General features: G+C 47.3%; 1 protein-coding gene across 1 annotated transcript; it reads left to right on the top strand.

The window, feature by feature from the left end:
- Positions 1-616: 616 nt before the first annotated feature.
- Positions 617-6,930, top strand: RPL37A (ribosomal protein L37a). The gene is made up of 4 exons (XM_075528997.1): positions 617-724; positions 1,113-1,241; positions 1,696-1,778; positions 2,419-6,930. Exons 1-4 carry the CDS (start codon positions 722-724, stop codon positions 2,480-2,482), a joined length of 279 nt encoding a protein of 92 aa, XP_075385112.1. The 5' UTR covers positions 617-721; the 3' UTR covers positions 2,483-6,930.
- Positions 6,931-23,282: the final 16,352 nt, after the last annotated feature.

Here is a 23,282-nt window from a genome sequence, read left to right as displayed (position 1 = left end):
AGTGGGTTGGGGATATATATATTGGGGACACACACACACACAGATTTGGGGGGCTTGATTACTTTTAGAAAGTACAGTGTAGTGAGGAAGCAGTTGGACAGGAGGTAAAAGGCAAGATTTAAATATGTCGCTGAAAAACACAACAAAGCTAAACTCACTGCCATCTGGTAGATTGGGACTCAGCAATTCTAAATGACTAGTCACGGCATTGTTTCCTTGTCCTTAAAATGGGGGAGGAAACAACGGTAGCTGTGTAACATTTTTTGAGATGTCTGTAAAATGTTGTGGGTGGGAGGGAGGGGAAAAATAAGTAGCTGATACGAAGGGCTCAAGTAGAAAGCAAGTGTTTTGAGAATGATGATGGCAACAAATGTACAAATGTGCTTGACACATGGATGGATGGATGGATTGTGATAAGAGTTGTACGAGCCCCCAACAAAATGATTAAAAAAAAAGATGTTGTGGGTGTGTGAAGGCACTCCTGATGCAGTGTTTTGTCTCTGCAGTCCGCGAGTCCAGGCGATCCCAGGGCAGGTACACTCAAACGCTCTACCTGAGGCTGCGCGCAGGTCTGTGGGTGGAGTCAGCGGCGTGGAAACCTCCAGAGCATAGAGTTCACTTCCTAGACGGGCCTCCTAGCCGCCACTTCCGCCCGTCCGCCTAAAACCACGCCTGCGCGCTGCGTCCCTTCCTCTCTGGCTCGGGACTAGTTTGCGGCAAGATGGTGAGTTTGAGTCCTGGCGCGGCCCAGCTTTCCATCTGCCTGCATCGACCCTTCGGGTGGCTTGAGGGCCGTGTCGCCCCCCTGCCGCAGCCCAGAACCTTCCTGGCCGCAGCGTCTCCCCGTGCGGGGGCGCCGCACTCGCTCGGGACGCCTCCGGGGGCGGGGTGGAGGTGGGGGCCCCGGCGGGGTCTGGCCCATCCTAGCCCGGGGTGCCTTCGGAGCCCGGGGCCCTCCCCGGTTTTCTCCGGCCGATTTGGGGAGCACTCGGTCCCCGGAGTGTGGCGAGGGATGGATGCTGTTTTGTGTGGAGGCCTGGGGACCTGGGGCGTGGGTTCTCTTCCCGGACCAATTCTAAAAAGGGCTGGGGGTGTTTTTTGCTTTTTCCAAGGCCAAACGCACCAAGAAGGTCGGGATCGTGGGCAAATATGGGACCCGTTACGGCGCCTCCCTCAGGAAAATGGTGAAGAAAATTGAAATCAGCCAACATGCCAAGTACACTTGCTCCTTCTGCGGCAAAGTAAGTCGGGGGCGAGGGCGGTGGTAAACCGTGGGCCCGCCTGGACCCTGGACCGTACCGACCAGGAACAAAACTACGTATGTGTCGCTAAGGGTCCCAGTCAAAGCCGGACAGTGGTCAAGTTGATACTTAAATGGGCCCACCGCAAAGAGTTGGAAGGCCTGGCGTGTAACACCCTGCTTGTTCTGCTCGGTAATAGGGGCGGGTGTTATGTTTGCACGTTGATTGTGTGTAGAATTCCCTGTGTTCAACAGGTTTGGTTACATTTTTGGTTGGGCCCGCAGAGGAAGGTCTGATAATGAAATAATGCCTCTGTGGGTGTAAACTTGCTTCTGCTGAACTTCAGGGGATTAGAAATACAACCTCATAAAGTACATCCCCTCCAGGTGTGGTTGTGTGTGTGTTTGGGGTTCTTGTGTGCTAACTCGATTCCTAAGGATCCATTCTCTCACAGACCAAGATGAAGAGACGCGCCGTGGGCATCTGGCACTGCGGTTCCTGCATGAAGACAGTTGCCGGTGGAGCCTGGACCTACAAGTGAGTTGTGGGTGTGGAGCTGGTTTCTGAGCCTCTTGTCTTCCCATCCACACGTCTCAAAACTGAAGCTTGGTGGGATTTTGGATATCCCAAGGCTCTTGAGAGAATTTGAATGAATTTTTATTCCTCCCAAGAGTAGAAATAAAATAGCTAAAGTCTGGTACTCGGGGTACTTCAGAATTTTGTATGGCCACAGGGGGGTTTTGATGGTAGAATGAATTAGTATTCATAGACCTACTGTGATGAGTAGGCTTTTCAATTCTTGAATCTAGTATTTTGAAATGTAAGATTTATCTTACTCTGCCCTACCTACCTAACATTGTTTCCTAAGTTGATCTTAGTTCTGGAAAGCCTCTGCTCCCAGTTAGGTCCGCAGTGCAGTGCTGCTTGCTGGGTGCATGTGCTGAGCTCTATCGCTGCCAAAGCTGCAGGTGTGAAGTCCTGTGGGCTGGAAGCTGTGCACCTCTGGTGTTGTGCTGTCTAATGCCAACCTTAAAAAATGAGTCTCATGAGGAGGAAATGGGGAAGAGGTCTTGACCTGAAGATTGTAATGTGAAGATGGGGTACTGACACTCATTTGCAGCTTTATGCTTACATCACTATTTCTGTTGGAAACCAAACTTGCTTTTCTACCCTCTAGTACCACCTCTGCTGTCACAGTAAAGTCTGCCATCAGAAGACTGAAGGAATTGAAAGACCAGTAGAAGCTCCACTATCTGAAACCTCTGGCCTGTAATAAATGGGTTAATTTATGTAACGATTGCCATGCCTTGTTAATTGTCTTGACTTTTTAAATTTATGTTTCTATATGTTCACCTTATTGGAAAAACTACAAATTGCACGTTTTTAGCATCTGGAGGTTTATGCTAACAGATGGAACCGCACACAAGACCCAAAGGAACTTCAGAGCTGATGAGCTTCCATGGTTGATGGGTTTTCTAACTACGAGTCCCTGTTCACCATTTTGCTTAGAAGTTCCTAGAGGGTAGGATACATGCACTTGCTGCCTTGTTTGTGGTGATCTGTCTATGCACTGTCTTATCTTCCGTAAAAACATAGCTAATCCATACTGTGGGGAGTGTCAATTCTAAGTAACTGCTTATGCAGTCCATTGAATCTGCCCGTTTTTCTTGTTATCATTTCTCACTTTGTTAAGTTATGTATGGTATAGTAGTCTCTTCAGTCTGCCCTCACTCCATTCCTAAACAAAGGTAACTCAAGATGCAAATCAAACCTGTAACCTGACTACTTCCCCCTTAACCTCTTCAGGTCAGATCAGGCACAAAGGATGACCCCTCTGTGTGTGGCAGCAGTTTGCACTATACTGTTCCTGTTGGGCTTTCTGTAGCAAATTTTGTGCCACCTAAGTATGAGGTTTCTGTTGTGCATAGGTCACTGGTTTGGGACAGACTTGATGGCATCTCCCAACAGTTCTGTGTAGCTTAGTGCCATACTTAAAGGAGACAGGAGCACCAACTCAAGGTACAGGGACATGGCAGCTGTGTGCTCTAGGTTAGGTTAGCCTTCTGTTGTCTCAATAGTGTTTGAGTCTGCGAAGGCTTCAGTGTTACCCTTGTTGAGGCTTTTGAGCTTGGTTCTGTGGGCAGTTGTAAGTACTGGGATACTATTCAACATTGTTGACAGTTTCAGCCCCGTGAGTTGTCAAAAACTCAAGCCATCGAGTGATTCCCATGCAGCTGCACTACAGGACAGAATTGGCAAGGCTTTGCAGAAGCAGGCCGCTCATCCATCTTCCTCGGCTGTGGTGTGTTTTGCGGTTCCGTCCTGTACTCACTGCCGTGCCGGGCTCCTTACAAAGCCCTTCAAGTCCAGCAGACGTACGCTTTCCTGTATGCCTTCCTCACAGATGAGAAACCACCCTGCAGGTGATGGCGCTGCGAGTTTTGAGCTCAGGGAACTTTAGCTTCAGAATAATTCTGCACATGCTATTGTTTTTAATGATTGATTATTTTAAATGAAAATTGAAGATGAGGTGGGCAGGTAGGAAAAGTAGTGTAAGACTAATCATAGTTTTGAAGCTAAGGAAATAGTAACTTTCCAAGGCTGCAGAGAGGTAGGCTTCCTTGTCTGTGTTTATGCCACTGAACTTGGCCTATGGACCTAGCATCTTTCCCTCCAGACTGTTGGTCGCCTTTATTCAAAGCAATCCTGGTCCTTGTTTTCAAGTCCCTTTGAGATGGAGTTCTTGTCATTGAGTTGAACATGCGTTCCTCACTATTAGGCGTATTGGAACATCTTGATTTTACCCTAAACATTTACACAAGTACTGTGATAAAAACGGACCCAAGAAGGGGTATGATATAGGGGAGGAGGTAACTTTACAGGATTATGGACTAGGTTTTTGAGCCCCTACCTATCAGGCATTTAGAGGAATAACATGTTGGGTGTGCTCTTCAGGCTTCTTTGTTGGTTTTGAGGAGTTGAGAGGCAAGGCTCAGGTTCAAGTTGATCTGGCACTTGAGTCTGAGACTTAGCAGATTACAGAGATTCTTCGGAGTCCTGACAACTGCTGGAGGGTGTGGAGTTCATGAATTCCTGCTAGCAGTTTTTATGCATTTAAATAACAGATGTTTGATTTTGTCGCTAGCTGAACAAGAAATTTCCATATGACCTAAACATTCTGTTGAGAGATGGAAATGGTATATACAAAACGAGTCCAGAAAGAAGTCAATCGGCCTAGCATTCGGTTTGAATTCCAATGGACAATGTTCACAGAGTATCTGCCATTAACATTTGGACTGCTGACTGAGAAGTTGGTGGTTCGAGTCCACCCAAAGATGTCTTGGAAGAAAGGCCTGGCAGTTTACTTCCAAAAAGCTGTGGGAAACTACAGGGGAAAGATGGCAAGCTGTAGTCACAGGTCTATGTAAACTTAACTGTGAAGGTGTTGGTTCCAACTCTCAGTGACCCGTGCAAAGCGCTGTATCAACCCACCCTCTACTGAGGCCCTTCCCAGACATCCCGTCGGGTAACGTGTCAAAGGATTTAAGACAGCATCTTAACCACCTCTTCTGAGGAACATTCCAGTTAGAGTTTTCTAAGACACATCTTGGAAGCATTACAACCCAAGTCACTACAACACGGCAGATTGAGTGGTGCTGTAAAACTTGGGCAAAATATAAGGAAAACCTCACCTTTATTACTGAATCCCAAACATTGTGAGATTAGCCTGTCGGGGAGGGAGAAAGCCACAGTAAAACAGCAAGCTTAGCCACAATAGAAGGGAAAATACAGTGGGTTTGTACTCTGATTGGATCCTTCAGAAATGAGCGTAAAGACAGTCGGAAATGACACAATTTATCACTAGCAGATCCACACATTCTGCAGAAAATAATCCCAGGACCAAGAACTAGGTCTGGAGAATTCCTGCATTGTTCGTGGAGCAATTCTTGGAAATTAGGGACAGTCGGAAGGGATAGAGACGTGAGGTACAGACACGATGTAATGGTGAATTCAGATGCAACAACAAACCTGCCTGCTCCGTGCCATGCTCACAGTTGTTTGACCACTGCGCCCATCCTCTCTCTGCTCCACTTTACCAAGCATGTTCTCCAGGCACTAGTCTCCCAGATAAGAGTCCAAAGTCTTGCCATTCTAAGGAGCATTCTGACTTGCAGAGTTGTTGGGTTTTATTTTCACAAAACACCCTTACCACTTAATATATTTATCAAATCTACGATTCCATTCTTGAAACATTTTTCAAACTCATCTATTTGAATGGCTTCTACCCCTTTAAATCGCTGCCCTTTCATGTCCATACAGAAAAAAATTGGAAGTGAGGTCAGCTGCATGGGGCAAGTGAGGCATGCTGGTTTTTGCCCAAAACAGGCACACATGGCCTTGTGAGCAGGTGCATTCTAGTGGCAAAGCCAGTTTCCCATCTGCCACAAATCAGGCCTCTTGTCACACATTGTTATGCAATCTTCAGAACCTGTAAATCAGTGGTTCTCAACCTTCCTAATGCCACGATCCTTTAATACAGTTCCTTGTGGTGACAGCCCCCCAACCATAAAATTGTTTTTGTTGCTACTTCATAGCTAATTTTGCTACTGTTATGAAGCAGGCAACCCCTGGGAAAGGGTCTTTTGACGCCCAAAGGGATCGTGACCCACAGTTTGGGAACCGCTGCCATAGACCGTATTAAAATAAGCCCATAGAGAAAACCTGTCAAAGCAAAAAATACTAAATCTAGAGTAAATCCAGAATGAGTGAAGAGAGGGATCAGTGAGCAGGTATATTATACCATTGTCCCCTCTACCAGAATGAAGTTTACACTGATCTGTCTGATACCCTCACCTCTGAACAGAGGATCTTCCAGTCTTTTGATGTTTCAGTTTTAATATTTTCTGCTTTCATGATTAAAAAAAATCATTTATTGGGGGCTCCTACAACTCTTACCACCATACATACATACATACATTGTGTCAAGCACATCTGTACATATGTTGCCCTAATCATTTTCATAACATTTGCTTTCTACTTGAGCCCTTGGTATCAGCACCTCATTTCCCCTTTCCCCACCGTCAGGAACCCTTCCTTGATAATTTATAAGTTATTCTTTTTTCATGTCTTACGCTGACCAATGTCTCCCTTCACCCACTTTTCTGTGGTCTGTTTCCCAGGGAGGGGGCTCTATGTAGATCCTTGTGATCTGTTGGATCTTCCAGTCTCAATCCTCAGAGGTACTCTGTAGGTGGATTTTGGGTTTCTACTGCCCTCCATAAAAATTATAATTAATACCTTGTCATCGAGGTAATATTGATTCATAGCAACCCTCTAGGATAGGGTAAAAATAGCCCTTTGAGTTTCCAAGACTTAGCTGTCTGCAGGAGTAGAAAGCCCATCTTTCTCCCTTGGAGTGGCTGTGGTTTTGAACTGCCAACCTTACGGATCACAGCCCAGCCTGTAACTACTATACCACCAGGCTCAGGTTCTTCCTATTTGTTGTTCACAGTTTAAACTCTGATAAAGTGTAAGAAGTTCTATGAAGCAGTACTCTGTCCTGCGAGGCTGCTGAGTCAGAATTGACTCATTTTAATGTTTAGTGTTTCTAAATGTCATTATTGTTTTAATTTATAATCCCTAATGACATGTAACGTAATATTTATTTTTTAATAAATGAATAATGCTACTGGTGTCTATGTAAGGTATGTATGTGTGTGTACCTTTAGGTTGATGCCCATTCATAGTGACCCTATAGAACTAACTGGTAGAGCAGCCTTGTCTTTCTTCCGTGGAGCTGACTGGTGGTTTCGAACTGCTAAACAATACACCACCAAATCTTCATTCGTATACAGTATGTTTAAATTCCAAAAAATACCCACTGTCAGTAAGCTGATGCCAACTTTAAGTGACATTTGATAGGGTTTCCTAAGCTGTAATTTTACAGGTGCAAATAACTTCATGTTTCTGGCACTAGGACACCCGGTGGGTTTGAACCAGCAGCTTTGTGGTTAGCTGTCCAACCCTTCCCTGACTGTATCATCAGGGTTCACTTTTGAAGACAGATCCCTGGTTAGCGAACTGAAAGAGATCTATATTTATACCCATAAAGAAAGGCTGCCCAATAGAATGTTAAATAACCAAAGATAAAATCATCAATATCACATGCAAGTTAAAATTTTGCAGAAAATAATTAAAAGATAGTTCAGCAGTACTGTCAGAGGAAACCAGCCTCCAACAACCGAAGGGCCAGTAGGTGCAATTGTACGATGATAATATGTAAAGATTATAGTAAAGTCATAGAGGATAGGAAAGATCAGGGAGAGAATAAAATGAAGGAGTCAGGACACATTTTATGGTAGCATGCTCACCTCAGCCCCTCTCGATGGTCCACGTGGAACTGGGAGAAGAGAGAGCAAACTTTTACTGTCTTGGGACATTTATGGGTAACCATAAGACATGCACATTCAGTAGTTACACGTGTCGAGCTCACAGGTGAGGAAACCTAATACCTGTATTGGAGGAAGGTTTGAGGGGGTGAGGGTGGGGTGCTGGGTGAGAGCCAGAAGAGAGAAAAAACGGATAATGTCTGCTTCTATAGGGAGATAGTGAACCATGTGCTAACTTTAAGGCAGCATAGCTGTTAGGGGAGAATCTGTGGGAATGATATTTAAAGCAGGATAATGTACTTGCACTTTAACTTAGCAGAGTGGAGGCTTTCCTACCATGGAATAGCAACTTTCCAGATTCCCTGTCATAAATCGGGGACTCTAGTCTTCATCATCGTTCCCTCAGTGTTTGACAAGCAGCTGCCCGAAGTTCTAGTCAGATCCAGGAAAGGATATCACTTTGACCTCTGTTGGATCTTGGCTGGAAGCAGAGAATACTAGAAAGCTGTTTACTTGTGTTTCCTTGACTGCAAAGACCTGCGACTGTGTTGGCCATAACAAACTATGCCTGGTCTTGAGAAGAATGGGAATTCCAGGGCACTACATTGTGCTCAAAGGGAATCTAAACAAGAACCAAGAGGCAGTTGTTTAAACAGAACAAGGGACTGTGGAATGGCTTAAAATCAGGAAAGGTGTGTGCCAGGATTGTATCCTTTCACCAGACTTACTCAGTCTGTGTGCCGAGCAAATCGTCCATGAAGCCGGCCTCTGTGAAGGATTGGAGGAAGGCTTATTAACCTGTGACGTGCAGCTGGCACCACCTTGCCTGCCGAAAGCCAGGACTTGCAGCAGCACTGCCTGACAGTGACTGCAGGCTTCAGTGTAGATGGCAACTGAATGTTGCCTCACATGCATGTGAAAGTTGAACAATGGATAAGGAAGATCAAAGAATCGACGTGTTAGCAAAGAATATTGAAAGTGCCATGGTCTGCTGGAGCAGCAGCAGAATAACACAAATCTGTCTTGGGAATACAACGAGAATGTTCCTTAGAAGCAAGGATGGTGAGGTTTCATCTCACGGTGGCTGCATGGGCTAACAGAATCATTGCGAGGATGCGCAGGACCGGGCAGTGTTTCATTCTGTTGTGCAAAGAGTGTCTGTGAGTCACAGCCAACTCGACGGCGCCCAACATTCACGGAAGAGCACTCTGCCAGTGGGAATGCAGAATGGATGGCACCGTGGCCCAGTCTGCAGTTTCTTACAAAACTAAACATAGTCTTGGCATGGCATTCCTGGGTATTGACCCAAATTAATTGAAAACTGTCCATACACCCAGTACAGCAGTTTTATTCATAATTTAAAAAAACTGGAAGCAACCAAGATGCCCACTAAAAGGAGTGTAGATAAACTGTGGTGTGCCCATGTTGTTAGGTGCCATTGAGTCAACTCCAATCCTTCGTGGCCCTATGCACAACAGAACGGAGCACACTGCAAGGTCCTACCCCCTCCTTACAATTGTACCTGTGCCTGAACTCATGGTGTCAATCCACCTCATCAAGGACTTCCCTGTGTTTCATCTCCCCTTCACTTGACAAAGCATCATGTCCTTTTCCAGGGACTGGATTCTCCAGACAATATGTCCAAAGCATGTAAGACACAGTCTTGCCATCCTTGCCTCTAAGGAGCACTCTGGCCATGCTTCTAACACAAACTGGCTTGTCCTTTTAGCAGTCCATGATACTTTGAATATTCTCCAGCACCACAGTTCAAGCACATCGATTCTTCTTTGACCTTGTTCAGTGTCCATCTTTCACATGCATATGATGCAGTGTAAGATACCATGGCTTGGGCCAGGCGCGCCTTAGTCCTTAACATAACATCCAGAAGGGACAAGGCAAAATCAGTCATGAGGGTCCATGTTGCCTGTGCTATGATTGTCTCTCTGCCTTCACGGAAATGCAATCCATTCAACTATGTTCATATTTATGCCCCAACCACAAAAGCGAAGAATTCTATCAATGACTTCAGCTGGAAAGTAATCAAGTGCGATTAGGTTGCATTGATAGTTATTAGTGATTGGAATGCAAAAATTGGAAACAAAGAGGAAGACATGCCCATACAATAGACTTATTTAACAGCCAAAGGAATGAGCAGCCAAGCCATGAAGTCGCAGAGGAGCTTTAACTGCATACTGTTTGCTGGAAAGAGTCTGTATGCAAAGGCTCACGCCTACTTGTGAGTCCAGAGATACAACATTCTGGGGAAGGAAAGCTGGCTCTGGTCGAAAGGTCCGGAGGAGGGGAGAAGGAGGTGGAGCACAGAACCTTTCAGGGCAGTGAACCTGTTCTTACAGTAAAGGGGAGACTGCGTTGGTCAAGCCCATGAGAGTGAACCATGATCACAACTGTGGACTATAGCACGTCAATATTGGTGCATTAACTGTAGCAGATGCACTTCAGTAATGCTGGATGTTTCCTAAAGGGGGCTCGGTAAGGGGGGCGGACAGCAGGTGGGGTATATGAGCACTATTATTTAACCATTTTCTGTAAACCTAAAAATACTCTAGAAAACAGTTGATTGCCCTAAGGGAGGATTTTTTCCCCCAATCATTTTATTGGGGGCTGTTACAGATCTTATCACAATCCATACATCTATCCATTGTGTCAAGCACATTTGTACATATGTTGACATCATTGTTTCCAAAACATTTTCTGTCTACTTGAGCCCTTGGTATTAACTCATTTCCCCCCTCCCCCACACTCCCTCCCTCATGAATCTTTGATAATTTATCTTTTTTTTTTTTCATGTCTCACACCAACCGCTGCCTCCCTTCACCCACTTTTCTGTTGTCTGTCCCCCTGGAAGGGGGTTATATGTCAATCATTGTGATCATTTCTCCCTACCTCAGAAAGAATTTAAGGACTGCCAAATGAAATTACATGCCCTGATAAGACATGTTAGAAAGGCAGGCCTGAAATATAGAGGCATGGATATAAATAGTGCCCTGGTGACCGAATTGCCAAGTGCTTGGCTGCTAACAGTAAGGTCAGCAGTTCAAACCACCGCCCAGTCCATGGGGAGCGGTACGCCAGTCTGTCTCCAGGAAGACTTCCACCCTTGGAAACACGATGGGGCAGTCCTGCTTCACCCTATAGGGTTGCTATGAGTAAGATTCAACAGCACAATATATATTTTTAATGACTACAAATAAGGATAAGACTGGGGACATGAAGACCATAAGAACACAGAAAGGGACAGTGGGGTAAGGGGGCAGCAAAAAAAAATACAGAAAGGTGGAAAATAAAAGGCTAGACAAGCATTGATTCATGAAATCAAATGAAATTTCTTTTAATATCGGACAAGGACAACTTTTAGGCAGAAGGTCTCACTAGAGACTAAAAGAGGGGCATTCATATGTTAGTCAAATATGAAAAACTCATGAGTGTTTTCAGCCTGTCTGGCATTGACGGAGGTGAAACACTAGGTAAGTGGGTGCCGAGGGCTCTTCCTGAGGAACAAATGCAGTGGGTTTTATTGACCCTGCCAGGGCATTCGGTTGTGTGAATCCCCGAAAACGATGGAGAGCAGTGAGAATGCGAATGCCAAAACACATCGCTGTGCACATAGGGACCCTGAGCACGGACCAAGCAGACCGATTCAAGGGCTTACAGGAACACTACTGGATCTAATCAATATATCGTCAATGTCAATGAACAAGAAGACTCAAGTTTGAATCTCTGTAAACCATGTAAATTACTTTACTTCTAAATCATCAACACCTCTGTGAACCAAAGAATATTAAAAAAATTTCCAGTCACAAAGTCACAGAAGCAGATGATAGTATTTCTATGTTAACAACAACAACAACAACAACAAAACAACAACAAAAAGCCAGGCCATTTATGTATGACGTATCTCCACTACATTTTGTTGCCCAGATTGGCACTGAGCCTTGATGCATCCCCGACCACGTCAGCAGGGAAACACAGACGAGTCGCTGTGTGACTGTCACTGTTGTCGCTCTCTGGGTTTTGCACTGACTTTGGAAATCACATTCATCAGCTAGCATGACGGAATGTCTACTAGCTCCTCCAGGTAGTTTGAAGGAGGGTGCTAACAGGTAACCTACTTGGCTGCTGACCAAATAGTTATGGATCTGAATTCACCTAGATGCACAGGTTGCCAAACTTATTTGGCCTATTGTCCTCTTTTCAGGAAAAAAAATATTCGATGCCCCCTCCCAACTAAAACGTTTGTACTAACACCCCCAATCCAAGATAAAGTGTAGGTGTCTGCTTTTGCAGCCCCCTGGTTATTCCAGCACTCCCTCCTCCCCAAGGTGGTGCCCCGTGGTCTCTAATGGGCGGCCTCTGAAGGAAGGCCTGGTAAGCGCCGTCTCAAAGTCAGCCCTTGAAAACCCTGTGGGCACAGTCCCACGCTGACACCCAGGGCCACCACGAGTTAGAGTCCACTTGATGTCACTGGAAAAGCAAGGTACACATATGAGGGGACCTCAAAAACTATGCGCCTTTGTCTTTTTGATAGGAGGGGGATAGTGCGTTTGGAGTCTCTTCCACCAGGTCTGACTGTTAATGGAGCTTTCTATGTAGAGGCTCTGAAAATACTGCATACAAGTGTGGGACAGAAAGAGCCTGATTTGTGGCAGACGAGGGACTTGTGCACCAGGACAATGCACCTGCTCTGTAGCCTGCTCAGTGCGACTGGGTTTTGGCAAAAACCAGCATGCCTCTCTTGCCCCATGCACCTGACTTGCCTGGCCTTGCTCTGTGCAACTTCTTTTTGTTTCTATGAATGAAGAGGTTCATGAAAGGACAGCAACTTGATGGCATAGAAGAAGTGAAGAAAAAACAAAGGAGGTGCTGTCAGCCATCCAAACAGATGAGTTTGAAAAGTGTTTCCAAGAAGAGCATCACAGATTTGACAAATGTGTTAAGTGTAATGGAGAGTATTTTGAAATTGATAAGGTTATTTTGTTAAAAAAATTTTTAATATATACCTTTTAAAATTTTTCCCCTTTTTAAACCGAATATTTGTATCACATGCAAGAAACACTTTATTGAGGATAATTCCAAAACAGCTGCCACATTACACTGCCAGAGAGCTGCCAGAAATTCAAATTCAGAAGGGGACATAGAATAAAGGATATCTATCATTGCTGACCTCAGATGTATTTGGACTGAACGCAGAGAGTACCAGAAAGATATCACTTGTGTTTCATTGATTATGCAAGCACATGTGACTATGGGTTATAGCATTGAGAAGAATGGGAACTCCAGAGCACGGTGCTAATCCCTCCCACCTAGTCATTTCTGACTCCTCCTATTCCATGAGTTTCTGACCCTTTAACTTTTTCCTGGAGTAGAAAGCCTCATCTGTCTCCTCAGAGCAGCTGGTGGTTTCAAACTACTGACCAGCAGGTTAGCAGCCTCACCTGTAACCACTATGCCCCCAGGACTCTAGCACCCTTGTTTTCATAGAGAACCTGTATATGGACCAAGAGAGTGGTTTGAACAGAACTAGGAAATGCTGTGTGGTTTTAAACCAGGAAAGGCATGGGTCAGGCTTGTATCCTGTTACCAGGTTTATTCCGTCTGTGTGCTGAACAAAATATCTGAGAAGAAGGAGGATGTGGTCTCAGGAACTGAGGAAAGCTATGAACCACCTGTGATATGCAAATGAACACCCCTGTTTGCTGAAAGCAAAGAGAATTGGAAGCACTTGCTGATGCAGGCCTGAGACTGCAGTCTTCAGCATGGATGGCAACTCGGTGTAAAAGGCATTCTCAAATCCTCACATCTAGACCAATAGAGAACATCATGATAAATGGAGAAGAGATTGAAGTTGAGAAAGGATTTCATTTTATGGGAGTCCACAATCCACACTTACAAAACAGCTGTCAAGAGCTCAAATGACACATTGCGCTGGGAACATCTGCACAAGACCTCTTTGAAGCATTGAAGAGCGAGAATGCTGAGGACTAAGGTGCCCCTGACACCAGCTTGATTGCCTCACACGTATGTGGGAGCTGGACAATGAATAAGGTCGAGGAAGAACTGATGTCTTCTAATGATTGTGCTGGTCATGAATACTGAACAAGGCATAGACCACCATAAGAAGAAATAAATAAAGAAGAAGAAGAAGAAGCAAATCTGTTTAGAAAGAAGTACAATCTTTGTCTCATATATTTCAGACATGTTATCAGGATGTCATTTTTGGTAAGGTGAAGGGCAACTATCGGCTCAAAGGTAGCAATTGTGTGGGTGGGGTGAGAGTGGACAGTGTGCTGCTCTGTTGTACATGGGATTGCTATACATTGAAGCCAACTTGAGGACACTTCATGAGGACAAGGACAAGAACAAACCACACACACACACGATTTTGGCCTTGGGACAAAATGGATTTATAACAAATTAATTCAGAATCCAATGTATTTGTTAAAATAAAAGTGATTGTGTTAGTCTGGGTTGACTAGGGATAGAAATTCATAAACACTCACATGTGTATAAGAAAGAGGTTTATTACAAGAGCAATTGAGTCCAGATCAAGTCCATAAGTCCGATATTAGCCCATGTGTCTATACCAATTTATAAAGTCCTCTTCAGACTCATGAAACACGTGCAATGACAATGAATGCAGAAAGGTCACAGGCCAGTGGGTGGGAAGTCTTGTGGATCCAGTGGTGTTGTAAGCATCTCAGCACTGACAGGGGCCTCCACGTGGCTTCTCTAGCTCAGGGCACTAGCTAAGATCCATGTATCTTGTCAGCTACTATGTCTTCCAGGGAGTGAGCAGAGAGAGAGAGGGTGTGTTTCTCACCGCCAAGGAGGAATAGAGGAGTTCCCAGAATCCTAAGGAGAAGGCCATGTCCACACAGAGGCCTCATTGGTTATGACCTCATTGATGGATAGACCCCACCCCTTCACTCTGAATCCTCAAACTGACACCAGATTATGTAACTACCAGTTATTTATGGACAGATATTATCCCTTCAATTAGCAAAGCTGAGAAATTTGCTAGCATGAAGTTGCTGCAAACATCCTATAAAACACCAGGGGGCGGTAGAACCTAAGGAGAAGGAAGGCTCATGGTGCGGGCGCATAAAAAGGGCCAAGTGTAAAGGTGCAGCTTAGTAAGTGCTGCGTGGCGTTTAAATTTCCATGATGTGACCAAGCTGACTGACGCGATGGGGGGGTCGGGGGGGCCGGGGGAGAGCATGAAAGAAGTTCATCATTGTTGGTCTTCTGATATATGCTCAAGGAGCTGCCCCTTTGACGATAAAACGTAATGTTCGCGTGGCTGCGTTTTACATAAGGGGATGATCATCTTGACCAGCTAGTGGTCAAGGCAAAACTCTTTCCCAGGACCATGGACCGCTGCAAGGACCGCATCGAATGAGATCTCGGCGAGTTGACGCTTCTGGGACGATGGTGTGCAGGTCTTTGACGGCATGCTCAGGCTCCTCCAGGCTTCTTGTCCCTGCAGATAGTTTAGTTACGCGGTGAAGATACCATCCTCGACTCTGGGCTCCACTGACCAAGTCAGTCATTTGACGGGGACAGCTGCAAGGTGTTAGGCGTGGTCGTTGAGTGGGTCAGCGGCCCTCGCTGCCAGCACGCAGTCTTAGGTACACCACGGGTACGGAGACTCCAGAGTAGGGCAGTTGCTTCATTTTCAACCGGGACACTTTACAAAACACATGCTTCAAGGAGGAAGCACCCAGCAGTCAGTAGTTCTGTGGGGGCTAACTGTGGGGCTGAGGGCAGGATCAGGGGTAAACTTGAAGGATTTCTGAAGACTCCATAATTTCCATCCTCTCCTCTCTTTTTTGTGAACATCCAGTGGTTTCTTCATGTATGTCAACAACTTTGGAAAGATATGGCCAAAAACCTTGTGTGCTGTCTCTTCTGGCCTTCCTGCTCCCCCCTGAGACTGGCATCCACTGGCAGGGTTCTGACTTTTTTCTGTGGGGGATGGTAGAATGGACCATGCTATGCTGGGGACCCCCAGAATGGAGGTTTGCCAGTTCCTAAGAATTCAGTCTTTCCTCTCTCCCCCAGTGAGGCCCCCACAGTGCAGCCCAGCATGGGACCAAGTCGTCAGGGGGGCTCAGCAAAGACTTAGTGACAGGCTGATAGATGGCAGCCCCACCCTCTCTCCCACTCCTGCAGGCTCAGCTGCCTGAGAGGTCTGCTTTTCTGTGTTGTGTCAGCAGCAAGAAGCCAGGGCCAAGGTCAGCTGGAGGTGGGGGTGGAAGGTGGAGATGGGCAGGAAGCTGGAGGGGGAGTAGAATTTAGAATCCAAATGAAGCCAGGGCCAGAGAGCCTCAGTGGGGGGGGGGGGGGGAGGGCTGGAGGCTGTGGTCATGGCAAAGCTGACCCAATGACTAAGGGGCCTGCAGATTTTGAGTCCGTTGGCTGTTGGTGAGACGTCAGGGGGTGGCCCAGATCTTACTGCTCAAGTCCCATGTATGTGGGGTCCATAGAATTGTCAAGACTCTGGCCAGTTGGGAGGGTCGCCATGAGCAGGAATTGATAGGCGACTGATTCAAAGCCATGATGATCTCCGCCTTATCCCTTTGCCGCTTCCACTCTGCCCTTTAGAGATGGCAAAATAAAGTCAGAGGTCCATGGACTCTGCTGATGGAAGATGGGAGGGCAGCCTCTCAGATTCCCCACCAGCCGAGTGCCTTTGCCAGACAAAACAAAGGGGCTGGCTGTCCCTGCGGGCTCTACATGCTGGTGGTGAGGGCAGAGAGAGAGCTGGGCAGAAGTTGACAGGGGGATAGAAGTTCAGAGAAACCAACCTTCCACGAAGCCTTAGGGGGGAGGGCGGGAGTGGGAAGAGGTAAGCCTGCGCTGCTACTTCCTGGTCATAGTGATGGAGGATGCTTAACCAATAGTGTCGCCAGAGCAACCAACCTAGGACAGGGTCTTGGGGGTGGGACAACATTGGGGTCGCCTCGTGCCACCTGATCACTGTCAAGAGAAGGAGATGGAGACCCGGAGCAGGCAAGGGACTGATCCAACGTCACGTCACAGAACATGATAGCAAGCCCAGGCGTGACCGGAGCCTCTCCACGGGCGTGAGCTCAGCGTGGCCAACTTCGGAATAAGCCATAGGAGGAATGCAGGGTTACGTTGGACACCGCATGGGGAGCGTAATAAATACCTGGTCAGGGTCTGAGTGACGCTCTGAGTTGGTCCTTCTCTTTCTCTAAAGGCCAGCGCCTCCTTTCAGATCTCGACAGCTGGACTCTTCAGCCCTCTTCCTGTCTGAGACTGGGAGGTCGAGGGAGAGGGCCATGGAGAGTGACAACGTCCCCTAAAGGAGATCTCGGGTTTCTCCGTCAGGGAAGAAGGGGGATGCGGTGAAAGCTCACAGGAAGGGCTGTCTGAGCAGAGGATCAATGGGCCGCGGGTCTGGGAAGTTGGCCTGGGCCCCACCAATGCCGTTCAGCAGAAGGCGCTGGGCTTCCCATCGTGGGGCCACACTGGCCCCTGCTTCTTCCTGGGGGTCCGAGGGGCCTTGTAAGGGTTAGAAGGATGGAATGAGCTGCTTTTCCTGGAACCAGAGGCACAGTGGCGGCCAGATCACCCCTGGAGAGGCCTTCCCCGGCTGTCTCTTCTGTGGTAAGCGACTTCCATTCTCAGAGGAAAACCTCCCTCCAGAGCAGGAAGATTGTCTGCTTGGGTGGCACATTGCTCACACAGTGAGCCGGGGATTCTGGAGGGTTCAGTCGGGGGCAGCCCTCCTGTCCCTGGGTGCCGCCGGCTCTCTGCGCCCGGGCACTCACACCCTCCTGGACTTCTTCCTCCAGGGGGTTTCCTTAATCTTGCAGCAGTAAGTAAGACTGTGGACCAACAGCTCCTGGTTTCAAAATGGAAGACGTAGGTCAGTTCACACCGGCAGGCCTCTCTCGGAGTCTGAGTATGTCCCAGCCGGACTGAGGAGAACCTGGACTGGGCCCAGGGCACCATGTGGAGTCCAAGGCTGAGTTCGGGCCTCAGACTGTTGACATCCCAGGATGGATTTTTCTTGATATCTTTCTTTTCTTAGGTCATTTTCCCGGCCTCTGCGGGCCTCTGTCTCTTCTGTAAAATGAGCATCGTAGTACGATCCCCTCCAGGGTGTGGTCAGGATACAGTGAGCTCATCTTTAGAAGGTGCTTGGTCAGAGGCACAGTTGGTGTGCACGTCTGCTCTGGGCCTCGCTTCTGGCGTGGAAACTGAGGCTGACGGAGCAACACTAGCTAAGAGGGTCACACAACCAGCCTCATCATGTGTGTGAACATTTTCCCTGACTGAGTAAAGAGGGCGGGCAACAGCATCTGGCTTCTGAGAGCGTCATGACTCAGAAAGGTCAGTGCTTGAAGCAGAAAATGGTAATTTCTTGCTCACATTCCACATTCCCTGTGGGTCAGCTGGGAGCTCTGCTCCTGTCACCACTGTCCCCATTCCAGGACCTATGCAGACAGAACACACATTGGCTTCTAGCTACTCCATTGACCTGGAAGGGCCCCAGGTCACACCTGCACACATTTCCTGGCCAAAACCAGTTGGGTAGCCGCCTTGGAGGCCAACAGTGTGGGCCAGCACAATCTTCTTACTGGGAGGTCAGCAGATCCTGGAGACGAGTCATGCCATCTAGGACAATACGCTGTCCAACAAAGACATCCTTCCTGCCAACTACTTCCTGACACCTGCCCCACGACGTCATAACTGGTACCCAAAACTGTACGGTCCTGCCACATCATCAGCCCGGCTTCCACTCCTTGAAATAACTTCTGGAAACTCCAGGATTATGGACATGATCCAAACTGCCATTCTTTGGAAAGCAACCATGCATTCGTCCCTCTGGTCCCTCATTGGACGAGAAGGTCTCCCGGGGAAGAATATCAGAGGGGGCTGGTCCTCGCCCTTTGTGCGTCCTGGGGATCCTTTCACAAAAGACCGCCAAGCCGGCAGGCGGCTTGCTGATACATCTTCCTGGACTGCCCTTTCTCTGCCTGTCTTTCTTTCCGGCTCCTCTCTTTTATAAGTGTAGCCCAAGCTGTTTTCCTTAGTGTGGCCCGAAAATTCCTCCTGATTAAATGCAGCCAGCCTAAGGTACTTTGCTGGATGCAGTAGTCTCTATGGCATTTTTGTAACTCTTGACCTGGTTCCCAAGCACTCTGGTTGGATGAGATTCACCTTAATGGGGCCTGAGCCTGGCGCGTCTTCTCTTCTGTACCTGCCTGCTCTGGATGAACAGCTAGTTCGTCAGCAGCCATCCTGAGGGTGTCCTGAGACTTTACAGACCTTATAGTTCTGTTTGTTTCCCGTGGTTACCCTGAAACCCGAAATCCGAGTTCATCTCTCTATGTGATTCCCCAAAGCACAAATTCCAAAGCCGGCGGTGTGTGTGTATTCGCTATGTATTCCGCTTTCAATGGGGTGCCGCAAAGACAGTTTAATCTGCACAGCCGTGGGCTCCTCGCTGGTGCACGGTTTCTAACCAAAACTGTCTCCATCTCCTCCTGACTTGGAATGAGTCAGTTGGCTGGGATGGATGCACCAGAGCAAAACACCTGCACTTCAGGGACATCAGGACACTGCCCTAAAGAATGGACCCTCCCCATTCTAGAACGACCTCACGTTCACTCAGCTGTTAACGTCCTCCAATACCCTATTTTCAGATGAGGTCACATTCACAGGTACAGCAGGCAGGCCTTCACTACATGTTCTTGAGGGACACAGTTCATTCATCATACCCCCATCCCATGTCATCATCGTACCCTTTGTGGTGCATTCCATTGACTGCTCCTCTGGTAGCGATAAGCACTGATCTGGGTGGTCCAGTGTCCTCCAGCAGGGAGACTAGCAGCAAGCTAACGGTCTATGGGCAGGCTGCTGTGGATCCACAGAGGAGGCTCATGAATCTAGTGGGGAGGTGGCTGAAAAGCTCCCTAGGGGAAAGCTGACATTGCTGGAGCTTCATTTCTAAGCAGGCCGAGTGGGAGTTATGCAACTGGCCGGGGTTGTGTAGTGACCAAAAATGTATGTCCTTTAAGAAGTAAGTGCTCAATGAGCAAATGAAAGGGGAGGAAGAGAGAGTGGAGCACATCCTGGCCCACCAAGTCTTGACGATGACATTCCGGCTCAGAGCAGCCAATCCACAGAGAGGACCATATGGCCGGCCCCACTATGAGACACGAAATACCTCACTGACCTGTAGCCCTACAGGGGCAACACTGGAGACACAGTGTGGGAATTGCGTCTGATCTGATCCCACCACACTGAGGCAAAATGTGGGGGGAGGGCAGATGCTTGCAGGCATCTCCCTGAGGGCGATCAGTTGCCAGACTGCAGAGGGCCCTGCTCTCTGCTGCTGGGGACAATGGATTATTTCTCGCTGAGGCTTACAACCATTAGCTTGGTTCCTGTAGGTGGGGTATAAACCCTACTGCTAATGGTTCTTATGGAGATCCAGAGAACAGGTCAGACTAGCTCCAGGACATCCGAGGTTAGGCTGCCATCCTGTATCTAGGATCCGACGCCCATCTTGCCACATGTATACCCCCAATCCCTCCTCTTCCTATTGCGTGTATAGCCCTCTCATTGCTGTATAACCTATAGTGCACCCCCTTCCTGTGACGTATGTCTTTACCTGTAATTAGTGGGTTTGCACGCTCCCAAAGGTAGATAGGCCTGGGTTAGCAATAGAGAGCCGGCTCGCTATCTCTCCCTCTCTCAGCTCCCCCTCTCTTCTCCCATCCACTGTTCCCTTTGCCCTCCTTCCCTTCCCCCTCTCCTTGGACCATCAAGCAGGGCTGAGGTGAGCAATGCTGTCATGAAATGTGTCTGACTCCATTATTACAATATCTCTTTTATCACTCAGGCTCTCAATGACTTTAATATATATATATCTCAACAGTACAATTGTGTTTATCAAACCCATGATTAGTGGTGGTGGGCTGGCACCCCAACTCAAACCACAGCAAAACACTAAGGGTGTGCAACAGAACAGCAAGGGGAACAGAGCAAGGAAGTCCCCACGGAATACCAAAAATAGACTTTGGGGCCAGGGGTTGGCACCCCATCAAACTCGACCAGAAAACACTTCTAAAGGCCAACAAATAGTCCTTGAACAAAGTACAAGCTTTTCTTTTTTGTTGTTGTGGGTTTAAAAAAAATTTTTTTTTGTCATTGGCTTTTTTGCTGTTCTTTTCTTTTCTTTAGTTGCTTGGTTTTGCTCTGTCTTGTTTTTCTGCATATTATCTCCGCAGGTCTGTCTAAATAAGATAGGCTGGATGAACAATCTGGAGGAGAAAACAATGGGACTGACAGTTCCAGAGGGGATATAGAAGAGGGGGAGGTTGGGGAAAAGGAAGTGGTGTTAACAAATCCAGGGATAAGGGAACAACAAGTGATCCAAATCAGTGGTGAGGAGGGTGTAGGAGGCCTGGAAGGACGTGACTAAGGGCAATGTAACTGAGAGAAATTACTGAAACCCAAATGAAGGCTGAGCATGATAGTGGGACAAGAGGAAAGTCAAAGGAAATAGAGAAAAGAACCAGGAGGCAAAGGGCATTTATAAAGGTCTAAATAAAGGCATGTACATCTGTAAATATATTTATATATGAAGATGTGGAAATAGATCTATATGCATATATTTATAGGTTTAGTATTAAGGTAACAGATGGACATTGGGCCTCCACTCAAGTACTCCCTCAATGCAAGACTACTTTGTTTTATTAACCTGGTATTCCATGATGCTCACCTACCCGACACAATTACTGAAGACAAATGGGTGCATAAGCAAATGTGGTGAAGAAAGCTGATGGTACCCACCTATCAAAAGATATAGCATCTGGGGTCTTAAGGCTTGAAGGTAAACAAGCAGCCATCTAGCTCAAAAGCAACAAAATCTACATGGAAGAAGCACACCAGCCTGTGTGATCATGAGGTGTTGAAGGGATTAGGTATCAGGCATCAAAGAACAAAAAAATCATATCATTGTGAAAGATGGGGATTGTGGAGTAGGGACCCAAAACCCATCTGTAGGCAACTAAACATCCCCTTACGGAAGGGTCTCGGGGAGGAGATGGGTACAGTGTAGCAACATGAAACATACAACTTTCCTCTTCCTCTAGTTCCTAAATACTCCCCCCGCCCCCGCACTATCATGATCCTAATTCTACCTTACAAATCTGGCTAGACCAGAGGATGTACACTGGTACAGATAGGAACTGGAAACACAGGCAATCCAGAGCAGGTGATCCCTTCAGGACTAGTGGTGTGAGTGGCGATAGCGGGAGGATGGAGGGAGGTTGCCTAGAAAGGGGGAACCGATTATAGGAATCTACATATAACCCCCTCCATGGGGGATGAACAACAGAAAAGTGGGTGAAGGGAGACGTCGGACAGGGCAAGACACGACAAAATGATAATTTATAAATTACCAAGATTTCTTGAGGGAGAAGGATTGGGAAGGGAGGGAGGGGGAAAACTGAGCTGATGCCAAGGGCTTAAGTGGAGAGTAAATGTTTTCAGAATGGTGAGGGCATCAAATGTATAAATGTGTTTGACACAATAGATGGATGTATAGACTGTAATAAGAGTTGTATGAGCCCCCAATAAAATGATTAAAAAAAGAGTAGTAAGTTCCCAGCCCCTCTCGTGTAGTAGCAAACAGTCTTGGCCTTTGGGGCTTAGCTAACCTGAACAGAGGTTCTTTCAGGATGGGCCTGGGATCACACAAAGGTGTGTCTCTCAGGAGACTTGTTCCCAATGCAGGCTTATGGGACCTGACCCTGGAGCTCTAGGTGTGAGACCCAGAAGCTGGTATTGCAAACACGTGCCTTGGGATATTTTTACCATTTAAAGGTCGAGGATTATGGCTGAAAAGGCAGCGTAACAGTGCTGCCAGGGGAGAGGGCCCAGGCCAGATGGGACGAGTGTATTCGCCACAGAAATACACTGAAGTAAGAACATATCTGTGCTACCACGGGGTCTGGGGCCAACGTCCTTGGAAGTGTGGGGCAGAGGTTGGGGATCTGGCGTTTCTTTTTCAAGGTTGCTGCTGACTGCTGTTGAAGACCGGCTCGCCACACCTGCCAGCTACTCTGACATGCATGGTCCCCTATACTTTTAAAAAACTAGTGTTGCCTTTTATGTCTGGCTCCCTTCCAATCAAACAATTTAATGATAGGTTCTAGTCCAGCCAATTCAGGATCTAGGCGAACGGTGAGTGAAAGCTGGTGGCATCCTGGAGGCAGGCCTGCTTACTGGCCTCGGTTTGCAGTGGAGGAAGCTGAGGCTGGAGAGGAGCATTGATCTGCCCACGCTCGAGTAAGGTAGCGAGGAAAGTGACCATGCGGGACACGATGGAGTTCTTTGAACATGCCATCTGTGCAGTGATCCCAGTGACTCTGGTGACCCCAGGGAACAGCGGTGATGGCCAGACTGATGCTGCCAGAGAACTCACTCATTCAGGAAAGCAAAAAGACAGTGATGAAGTAGCAACGACAATAATGTTATGGTTGGGGGGTCGCTACCACATGAGGAACTGTATGAAAGGGTCATGGCATTAGGAAGGTTGAGAACCACTGATCCACAATAACCTGTTAGTCATCTATGTGGAGAGTCATCT

This window comes from Tenrec ecaudatus, chromosome 13, assembly GCF_050624435.1.
Source record: "Tenrec ecaudatus isolate mTenEca1 chromosome 13, mTenEca1.hap1, whole genome shotgun sequence".
Lineage (NCBI taxonomy): Eukaryota > Metazoa > Chordata > Mammalia > Afrosoricida > Tenrecidae > Tenrec > Tenrec ecaudatus.
Note: the sequence above shows the minus strand (reverse complement) of the source record. Positions and strands in the feature narration are given on the sequence as shown.

What these genes read in the sequence shown, in the direction of transcription:
- RPL37A (XM_075528997.1), top strand. An exon ending in CTTGCTCCTTCTGCGGCAAA is followed by an intron (nt 1,242 to 1,695) that starts GTAAGTCGGGGG and finishes ATTCTCTCACAG; the next exon opens with ACCAAGATGAAGAGACGCGC. An exon ending in GGTGGAGCCTGGACCTACAA is followed by an intron (nt 1,779 to 2,418) that starts GTGAGTTGTGGG and finishes TCTACCCTCTAG; the next exon opens with TACCACCTCTGCTGTCACAG.